The 10952-nt window shown below is 37.2% G+C and overlaps 1 protein-coding gene across 3 annotated transcripts in view; it reads left to right on the top strand.

The window, feature by feature from the left end:
• The window catches only part of FAR2 (fatty acyl CoA reductase 2), a 189411-nt gene that overhangs the window by 162314 nt on the left and 16145 nt on the right, over positions 1–10952 (top strand). For all 3 annotated transcript variants that reach the window (XM_011979574.1, XM_011979576.1, XM_011979575.1), the window contains 4 exons: positions 4988–5165; positions 6498–6542; positions 8336–8454; positions 9208–9275. In XM_011979574.1, the coding sequence (XP_011834964.1) occupies positions 4988–5165; positions 6498–6542; positions 8336–8454; positions 9208–9275 (410 nt within the window). The remainder of the gene's footprint in view (positions 1–4987; positions 5166–6497; positions 6543–8335; positions 8455–9207; positions 9276–10952) is intronic.

Genomic DNA, 10952 nt, shown 5'->3' with positions numbered 1-10952 from the left:
GGAAGCAGTTAGAGATCAAACTGGAGAGGTAGGCTGGGCCATACTGTGGAGATTTTGCATACTATGCAGAGGAATTGTGTTTAATTCTCTAGGCAGTGGAGATCTATTGAAGGAGGGCCGTGTGTGCATGCATTTTTGTGTATAATTCTGGGTTGTTTGTTCATTTGTTTTCATCATGGAAAAGTGCCGATGAAAGTAGGCTTCAGGAATATTAATATGGCCAAAGGTGGGGGGAGGCAGTGGATTAGCATAGGGAATAGACAGAGGAAGCAAGACTCATTACCAGAGAGGAGTGGTATGGAAGACAAGAACCAGGGCATGGCAACAGATATAAAAAACACCTCCATGTTTTGGGAAATAAAAAAACAATAGGACATGGCTACTGCTTTGCATATGAGGTTGCACCTATCAAATTAACTCCAATTAGAACATGCATACTTGTCATGTTTTGCATTTCTAGTACCAGGGATTTAATTCTTTTAAAATTCAATTCTGTTGAAATTTTACTCCAAGAAGCAATGCATTTTTGAGAGCTAATCCTGATATATTCAAATCTCAATGACTTCAGTTTATGGAGTGAACTTCTTTTAAATTAGTGATTCCCCAATTTGCCTGACTGTTGGAATTTCCAGGGCATGTTGAAAATACAGATTATCAGACTCTTAACTCCGCAGATGTATTTAGTGATTCTCAAATGGCACCCAGGAATCTGGATTTTTCCCAGGGGCCCTGTGTAATTCATATTTATGAGCAGGCAAGTTTGGGAAAGAGGGCCTTAAGGAACTTTTTCACTGAGCAGTCTTCATTTGAAATTAGGACCATTTATCTTCTTTATCTCTATGCTCCCTCTTTCTCCTGCTCTCCTCCCCTCCTGTTGTCTTTCAGTTCTTAGAAGCTTTAATTGAAAGTTCCTAGTAGATCTGCACCCACTAAAAACCACACTTCTGAGGCTACACGGTCACCAGAAGACACAGCTAATCTGCCATGTAAAAAAGGAGAGGCGGCATGTGCACTGAGGGTGCAGGTGTGAGAGGCAGGGGAATGGAGGCCCCCACAGCCAGCGGCAGTGGCCCTTATCACAGCCCTCTGGGAGATATGAAAGGAGGTCAGACGGTGGACAGTAGTCTTGCCTTCGTGCTATAGAACACGTTGTTAACACTAAAAAAGCTGATCTCTTCTAGGGGAATGGTGAAAGCTGATTCTAGCACTTGTGCTTTTAATTTCAGGACGGCACAGCTTCAAAATATTTAAGTAGCTAAATAAAAATGAAAATTCTGTGTACTTTGATATTAGCAGGCTTTAAATTACAAACCAGAATAAGATTAAATTGTTCCTTAACCAAACTGAGTAATTTTCACAATGGCAGGCCATTGTCAGGGTATTCAGCATCTGGCTCATGTTTGAGCCAGGCTAGGTGCTCTGTAAAAGTCTTGAGGGAAATACAGAGGCCAATTCTCCATAAGCATTATGCTCAGAAATACCCTGCTTCCCACTGGAAAGTTTAAGTTGACCTTGAAGCCACCTTCACCAAACCGAGGTTGGTCAACACTTTTCACCACTGCCACTGGACACTTTACTTCCAATGTTGTTTCCTGCTCTACAAAGATATCCCCTTCCTTCCTTTCCCACATTCTCTCTACAACCTTGTCTTCTTTTGAGTTCATCTACTCTCCCTTATCATTGTCTATCTCTGCTTCCCAGAACTTTATATAGTACAGAAATTGGCCAATCAAGATTATCATGCGGAAGAGCATCCATTTACTGAATAAGGCAGCTGGCTCCTGGGGGCAGAAAGGTGATTAGACCTGCGATAAAAATTATCATCCCTGCTCTTCTGGACTCACTGTCCAGTGGGGAGTAAGACACATAAGCAAATACAACTTGATAACTACAACAATCAAGAGAATGACATAATCTAGCCTGGAGAAAGAGAGAGCAAACGTTATCATAAGGCAGTGTGTCCACTACTTACTCTCTAACAGATTTCCTGATAAACTACAAGGCTTGCCCACTTCTTGCATAAGAAAATTGAGGGGATCAGGGGAGGGGAAATACATATGCCTCTTGGTATTTCATTCAGTAAATACACAAATAATTAAACTATTAATGATATAATCATGTTGCTTCAATAAGTTTGAATCCAAAATTGATAGTAATCTTTAGAAGAAATTGTGTATGTGTGTATATGTGAACACACATAGACATATACATACTGCTTTCTGAAATTTTAAATGACTTTATGCTGCTTCTGAAGCAATTCAAGGTTAGAATTTGAGACCCCTGGGTTCAAAACATCTTCTTGAGTATACTGGAGGACATTTAGATTAATTTCAGACATGCATTTTGGTTTATGTAGTGTTTTTTATCTATGCTAACTTATTTACTGTTTTAAAAACAAATTGAGAACAAACAACAGCAGCAACCCTGAATTGACTGTTTAAGTCTTAAGAATGGCTTGGCCCAACCAGTGGATGTGCATGTTTATTACACTAATCTCCTCTGAACCTAGGAAGTGGCTGGATGAGCTGCAGATGGTCTAGATGTATTATAAATGATATTTTATTTTTATTTGTTTTATTTATTTATTTATTTTCAGACAGGGTCTCTGTCACCCAGGCTGGAGTATGGTAGCACAATTATGGCTCATTGGAGCCTCCAACTCCCAAGCTCAAGCAATCCTCTTCCCTCAGCCTCCTGAGTAGCTGGAACTACAGGTGGACGCCATCATGCCCCACTAATTTTTTAAAACTTTTTTGTAGAGGCAGGGTGTTATTATGTTGCCCAGGCTGGTCTCAAACTTCTGGACTCAAATGATCCTTCTTCCTCGGCCTCCCAAAGTGCTGGGATTACAGGTTTGAGTCACCGCACTGGGCCAGAAATGACATTTTAAAACTATTACCGACAAAGATGTATGCTCACTGGTTGTTTTATTAAAAAATAACAATGCCTTAGATTTATTGGCTCATTTTGTTTTATCAAAGAGCTTAAATGCAGTTGTGAATATTCTTGTTTATCCTCATGAGAATTTAGAATGAGTATAATTATTGCCATTTTCACAAGTACAATTGGAATGAGAAGATAAAACAGTGGAGTACAGGTGTAGCTGAGAGTAGCAGAGGCAAGTCATCTATAGAATATTAAAATTTCTTGCATGCGTGCTGTCAGAAATCTACAAAACCAAAATTTTCTAAGACAAGCAAACTCACCAAGCTTTATAAGGCCCCTATCCCCCAAGTGTTATCCTTTCCATGTACCCCAGCATTAATTACAGCAACTGGTACTGGCCATGTGACATACATTCCCAGCACATTGTTGGGCTCTGATGTTTTCTAGGATTTTTTTCTTCATAGCCTTATTGAAATTAAGCTCTATTCCCTCAAGACCTGGTTTTCATAAACTGCATATTTTTGCAGGTGAGAGAAAATGGTCTCAGGTCAGTCAATCCACTGTATGAAATGAGATAGTGGTAGGATTATTGTTAAGATGGAGAGGTGTCCGCATCATCCTGTATTCTTTCCCAGCCCCCAGGTGACCATATAATTAAAATACCCTAGATATTTCTATGTAGTGGAAGTTGTTTTTAGTTCTAGAACCCCTCAATCTTTCTCTATTCAATTTAAATGAAAAGATATTTGAGTTTCCAGAACACACTCAGCACTAATAGAAGCAAAGCAAGAAAAATGGAAACATTATAGTCAATGCCCATGTTCTAACTCAGGATCAAATGAGGCATTAAAATTGAAAGTTGTGATTCTGAATACGTCTTAACATCATGTACATCTTAGTTGCTCAAAAATTTGTCATATCAGCCAAGTGGTAACTGAAGATTTTCTACAATCAAAATAGTATAGTTCTGTGGAAATAGATGTACCACATTGATTAGAAAAATCACACTAGCATATTTTGGCAGCTTAATTTTTAAAAAGCTATATTATATCAATAATTTAACCACATAGATCTGTTAACTAGAAGAATGTTACATATATAATTGACAATACTTTTGTTGCTTTCTTAGAGAGGTGTAGATAGACTTTGGGGTTATCAAGTGGTTCTGACATATTTTTAAGAAAGATTAGGCTGATGCTGTGTAACTTTGTTATTCATGATACACATTATCTTGTAAATAGGAGTAGTCAATAATCGTGATTTTGAAGCTATTTCAGAGCACTATAATCACCCCACTTGACAGACTTCAGAATTTACTGGAAATCTCTGGAGATAATTATCAAGTTATTAGCATAGACTTTAAACAGATCTTCAAAAATGCATTACATAGGTTTGCTAAAACAGATTGTAAGTCTGCCAAAAGTAGTCGCTTTGATTTGAGTTGCATTCAGTGAAATTTTTAAAATTTAAAGCTAAAGGCTTCAGGATTACTACATCGGATTTTTATTGGACAACACTGAGTAGGGCTGCCACTGAAGCACCTTGGATGAGAGCCTCTAACGCCCTGAACACAGCATTCAGCACACTACTGGGAGAATGACTGGGACTCAAATATGTGTTCAATGAATGTACTTATGAGCTTGCTGGAGAGGAAGTAAAAATAACCTCTAATATAGTACTACTAAACCTCTATTTTAGTACTACTACAATAAAGTAGTAATCAATACTGATAAAGTAGCAGTAGAGCTAAAGTAGTACTAATAAAGTAGTACTAATAGCCCTATACTATTATTCGTAATAAAGTAGTATTGCTATTGATTCTATCAGTCTATCTACCTACCTGCCTGCCTGCCTACCTACCTACCTACCTATCTGTTTGGATGGGAGGGCATAGGATAAGATTGGGCTTAGCAGTGGAGAGCAAAGGGCTCGTACATGCTTTGAACAGGTACACACTCAACCTTGGTATCATGTGACTGTTCTGAATTCCAGAACCAAGGCCAAAAGGTGGAAGTTTTGTTTGATTGTGTCTCACATTTTCCTTTTGGTTTATTGTCTAACATACGTTACTAGAATTCTCTTTATTCTGACTACCTTTTAGGTGGTTAGACGATGCTATTATTGAAGAGATTGCACCCAAGCTGATCAGAGATTGGCCCAATATTTACACCTACACCAAGGCCTTGGGAGAAATGGTGGTGCAGCAGGAGAGCAGGAGCCTAACCATCGCCATCATAAGGCCCTCCATTGTGGGAGCAACTTGGCAGGAGCCTTTCCCCGTAAGCCCACTCACCTGGATTCTGTGTTTTGCTTCCAAACTAAGGTTCTTCTAGCCCAATTACTTTCTGATGTCTTTCTTCTTCTCCTCTTCAGGATTTATAGCTAAGTGCAGCCGATCGAATATGAACTAGGGCAAAATTCCACTTTGGTTTCCAGCATGTAGCTCCTCTGGCAGTTACCTTGACTGTCCTAGAGTTGGATGGAGAGCTTAAATTAGCTTCTAATTACTCTAGTCTCAAAATTCCCATGGGTGATGGTTTCATATCTTGGCTTTCTTACTATAGTTTAAGCATACCAGAATGTCCTTGGTGGCCAAATTGGTAGTATTATAACTGCCAGGGTAAACAAGAGTTACAAAGCTCACAGAAGGATCTCAGTTTAGGAATACTAATTTTTTTAAACCTCAGCATACTGCCATGACCTTTTGAAAGTACTTTGAATTACATCATCTTCTTCAAAGCAAATCTGTGAAGCTTTGGGATAAATTCCAGCACCACTACTTACTGGTAATGCAATGTTTTTGAGTTGTCCCTTCCATAAAACAGGACAGATACTACTTTGGAGAGTTGATTTAATGAGACAATGTATGAGGAGTGCTCAGTCTCAAGTAAAAGCCTGGTCCCTACTAAAAGGCTCAACAAATATTAATCCTTTCATCTTCTCCTCTCTTCTCTCTCCTCTCCCATTATACACACACATTTGACTTTTACACTGTAATGTAAAGAGACATAATAAGGTCAGCTGAATGGCTTAGGTCTTAAGAAACAAACTTAAAAACACATTTCCCTCTAGCTGCTCTTAAACATAATCTTCTCTGTAACATCTTTAAGCAAGTCAATACACATACAGAAACACACACACACACACACACACACACACACACACACACGTATATATATCTGTCATGGACTCTATAGCTGGTAAAAAATGTCAAGAAATGGGCCATTAACACAAATCATGTTTTCAATGTTCTCCTAAGGAGGCTGAAACCAGGACTAAGGTGGAGAAGGATGGTTGGTGAATTGCTTAGCAGATCATGATATAAGGACAAGGTCCATAAGAGGTCATAAAACACCAGAAAACCATTCATGGCTCCTGCTAAGAAAAACAATCCTGGCAAAATTCTAATTTCTGCACAGTCAAATAAAGTACAGAAAATGGCCAGTGATTTGCCTTTATCTTTTGAGATCTAAATAATACTGAATTAGATAGTTCTATTGGCTGGGATCTCAGTGCTCTTGTTTGAAATTTATTAAGATTAGACTGCAGATGTTCCAAAGATAAAACAATTTTCTGAAATGTGTAACCAACAGAAATCTTCTTTCTTTTAGGGTTGGGTTGATAATATAAATGGACCTAATGGACTAATTATTGCGGTATGTATAACAATGAAGAAATAACTCCCTGAAATGTAGTAGAGGAAGAGTAACAAAATTCTTAGTGCTGACTTAGCTTCATTGATCCAAAAATATAAATGCTACTTTACTAACAATTGAGGCACATTATTTTAATTGTTCTAATTGTAATATAGAGGCAGGATGAAATTATTTTATTCTTTGAGAATTTTTTATCAGAAAAACAGAGGTAATGTGCTATCAGTTACTATTTAGGAGTTTTATTTTTGAAGTCTTTGAGCATCAGGACTTTTCTTTAGTTACCACAAGATGGGGGTATTTCCTCCTTTTTGCCGTTTATAATCACATGAATTAGTGCAGTGAATTGAGGATGCAGTAAAAATATCTTCAAAGATTATTAAATTCTTGATTATAAAACACATGTAAGAGTTTATGTGTGTGTATAGAAAAGAGATATACATCAATAATTCTTAATGAATACAAGAAAGAGAACTACCAATTGCAGTAAATTTTTCAAATACAAAATTCCATGAATATAGGCAACACCTTTTCAATAATCTCTTACCAGGAGAAACGTGGCTCCTCTAGGTAAACAGCCCTCAGTGCGCATCTCCCCGAAGTCCAGATTGATCCAGCCAAGCTGTGGGACTGCACAGCTCACACTGAAGCATTTAGGGTCTAAACCCCACTTCACTGTTTTGTACAATGAATAGGAAATCAGTGATCTAAATGCGTTTAAATCTTATTAGGGATTTAGACTGCGCTTCAGACTCTGTCTCTGTTCCTCCCAGAACTAGGTTCAACATGAATTGCAATATGAATATGAGACAGTGAATTGTAACAGTGACAAAGATCTTCCTTCCGATGTCTGATTTTTCAAGCAGCCCTTTTCTTTCTGTTTCCCATCTGCCTTCAACTCTTTCTTCTACAAAAGTTCAGTTGGGGTGAACGTTTAGTGACTTAGAACATCATTATTTTAACATGATCCCAAAGCGGGTTTCATTATATGCAAAGTTGCATATTTATTTACATTTTCTAGAATGTTCTAAATTGGTTTCTTATGTTCGAAAGAAGGGGAGCTAGTTATAAGACAACAGAACTGAGTAACATAAGAAAGTGCTAATCATTGCAAATCAATGTTGGAAACATGCAAAGCACAAAGAATCAATTTCATAAACTCAACAAATTATTGACATGAATAATTTCTAATTCTTGCATCTATGTAACATCAGTGATCTGTGAGGTGAACTGAGATTCTGAATAAAAAGTAAATAATAAGGCAATTTTTCCAAGCCAAAAAAAAAGTTTTGTTTTATTAATGGTGGAATTTCACCAATTAATGTTTTTCAAATAAATGTTTCTTAAACGTTTAGTGCCTACTATTGCTTGTAAGCTAATAAACCCTAGCAGAAAACAAAATCATCAAGGAAATGGTAAACAAATATTAATGGGAAAGTTAATGGGAAATTTGTATAACCTTAATTCTTAACATGTTTTATGAATTTTTAAGATGTAAAAGTTTATTCTTGGTGTTTGTTAATTTAGTTTATTAACCTCTCACAAATTCGAGGAATTTTATTCCCTAAAGGAACGTGAGGAACACTAGTAGTTCATGGAAATGCTGGAGATGCGCTTGGCTGGGAAGGTAGGATAGACTGAGGAAGTCAGACTTAGCATAAGAACCTGGTAAGCAGTGGATCAATGTTAGCTGTTTTCACGTACTGCACTAGTATAATCAGTTTGATGATACATACTTTAGCCCCAGCTATTATTTAAGACCTGGATTAACATTTTATGTTCTTTTTCCTGTGCAGGCTGGGAAAGGGTTTCTTCGGGCCTTAAAAGCTGCTCCAAAGGCAGTGGCAGACTTAATTCCAGTTGATACAGTCGTCAATCTCATGCTAGCTGTAGGATGGTATACTGCAGTTCACAGGTGTGGATGCTCAACTGGGCTTTCAAAGGTTTCAAGAGGGGCAGAGTGAATATATTAGGCCCATTTTCCAAATACAGACATGTCATTGTACAAGACCCCAAATGTGTGAAAGTGTGTATTTCAATATTTTATGGAGTTCCTAATATGCCATCATATATATGTTGAGTTGTTTTCAAAATACAGTTTAGTACTTGGCTACTCATAAAGTAATAAAACCTTTAAATCACTTAACTGTAAAATTCTTGATAACCAAAAGGCTTTTCTGTCTATTCAGTAGTCTAAAATTCAGCTTTCTCTTTTAGGGCAAAGGAGATAGAAATTGATGAAATGAGAGAATATATTTTTTAATTGAACTCTGGTAAATGCCAAAAGTTCAGTCACAGTGTGTGGGGAAGCTTCCTGGTACAAAGGAAAAGAAATAGGTTATTCATATATTTGGGTCTGTTAGTGAATGGTAAACAGAATTAAATTTTTCTTATGTGAATTCACACATATGTGCTCCATAATATGTCACTCCTATTTAACATCTCTTTCTCTCACACACACACACACACACACACACACACGCTTTTCCTAGTCTTCTTCCATTTTGCTTGTTAACCCAGAGAAAGAATGAATGATGGAGCCTTTCATAGGTTGCCTTAATCAGATGAGTTACTGAAACCAATCTGTCTAAATATTATTTTTCCTTATTTTTTCTTTCATTAGCTTTCCATTTTGTTGTACTTATCTAATTTTTATTTCATTTTCCAGACCTAAGTCAACATTAGTCTACCACAGTACATCTGGTAACCTCAATCCCTGCAATTGGCACAAAATGGGTACGTGCTTTAGCCATGTAAGTCTATAATTACTAGCATCTGGCATAGAGAAAAAATTGACAAAGTGTGTCATGGAGCTTAGAGCTTATACAGGGAGAAAGACAAAAAGTAAGTAAAGACACAAAATAATGAGATATTGTAAATGTGTGGTAGTTAACTAGAATGTACTGTGGTTACCAAAGAAAGGAGTCAGTGGCAACGTGTGCATGATTGTAAGCAGTAAGGGGTCCACTGGCTATAAAGATTTTTAAAACGATGAAACAAAGCAAAAGTTGGCAGTTACAAAGAATGTCAGTGATAAGATACTGAAATACTCCTCCCTGCTGGAGCAGTGGCTCCTACACACACCCCTTCCCTTCTTGATATGTCACTGAGAATGCGACGTGATCAATGACCAATGAGATTTAGAAAAGTCAGGTGATGTTATTTCTTTGTTATTGAGCCATCATACTGATCATTAATTTATGCAGGTTGCCTCTCAGGTGTGCAATAACCACTCCACTAGCGATTTGTAAAAGTGAATGGGAATCACTATGGGAGAAATAAAAACAACACCCAGATTCCTTGAACCCTTGGGACCAGGGTCTTGGGTGGTCCTGAGGAAACTATATTTTTAATAAGCATCTAGATGATTCTTCATGCTTGGTGAAACGGATAAACCCTGTACTATACAAATGATTGACTTGTCTGAATGTAAAGGACTGGATCTGTTCAATGTATAAAACCATGGAAATAGAGCTGAGTACAACTTAGACATCTAATGATGGTAGAAAGTTAAAGTAGGGAGTTTGGCTATTCTGTAGGATTTCTTAGTGCCTACTAATGCACACTTTCTTTCCCTGTTACATAGGTAACACTACCTCTACACATTCCAGTGGTAAGCCATGGTGCTGCACTGAGAGTTCTATTGTAGGGCAGCTAGACACTGTGGCTCATTTTATAATAGGCTTTGAATTGAAAAATGCTTTTCCAAGAATGAAAAATACCTGGCATGCATGTATTTTTCTCTACTCCTCTTAAACCTATAGCAAACATTGCTGGCTGATACAACATTGTTTCTCCCGGTGCCAAGGCTCTATTCTAGATTCCCATCTAATACAGCATTTCTGAAAGCTATTACTAATTAATTTGATGTTGCATTCAAATTAAATTTGTTTGTGTTTCCTATAAGGGTTCTTAGGAGTGATCAAAATGCTTCCTACTAGGAGAAGTAGCCATGCCACAGGAGGTTCAACATACATAGCCTCAGGTGACATTACAAGGAGTGATAGACAGCTGGGTCGGTGAACATGGGATATCAGAATCTCTTATGCTGTCAACCTGTGCATAACTTTTGGTTATGCACAGAACCAAATGTTTTAATAATGCCACATATGTTTTAATAAATGTCTATGAACCGGTGATTCTTGAGACTCTTCAAATTTTAAACTATCCTGCCATTTTTAGGATAAACCCAAGTGGCTCACAGCATGTTATCTTTTATATATTGTTTAATTCAGTTTGCTGATAATATATTTCCCTTGTTGTTTTCTATTCTCTGAAAGTGTTTGTGGAAATATTGGAGCAATCTATTCCTTGGAAACTTGGTAAAATTACCTATAAATTATCTGGATTTGTAATTTTGTTGTGAGAGAACTTTTTATTGCCTCAATAGTTAAAGAATTTTGCAGGCTTTCA

Source organism: Mandrillus leucophaeus, unplaced genomic scaffold (genome assembly GCF_000951045.1).
Source record: "Mandrillus leucophaeus isolate KB7577 unplaced genomic scaffold, Mleu.le_1.0 Scaffold203, whole genome shotgun sequence".
In the NCBI taxonomy this organism is placed as follows: Eukaryota; Metazoa; Chordata; class Mammalia; order Primates; family Cercopithecidae; genus Mandrillus; species Mandrillus leucophaeus.
The sequence above is the reverse complement of the archived record's forward strand: the minus strand, read 5'-3'. Positions and strand labels throughout refer to the sequence as shown.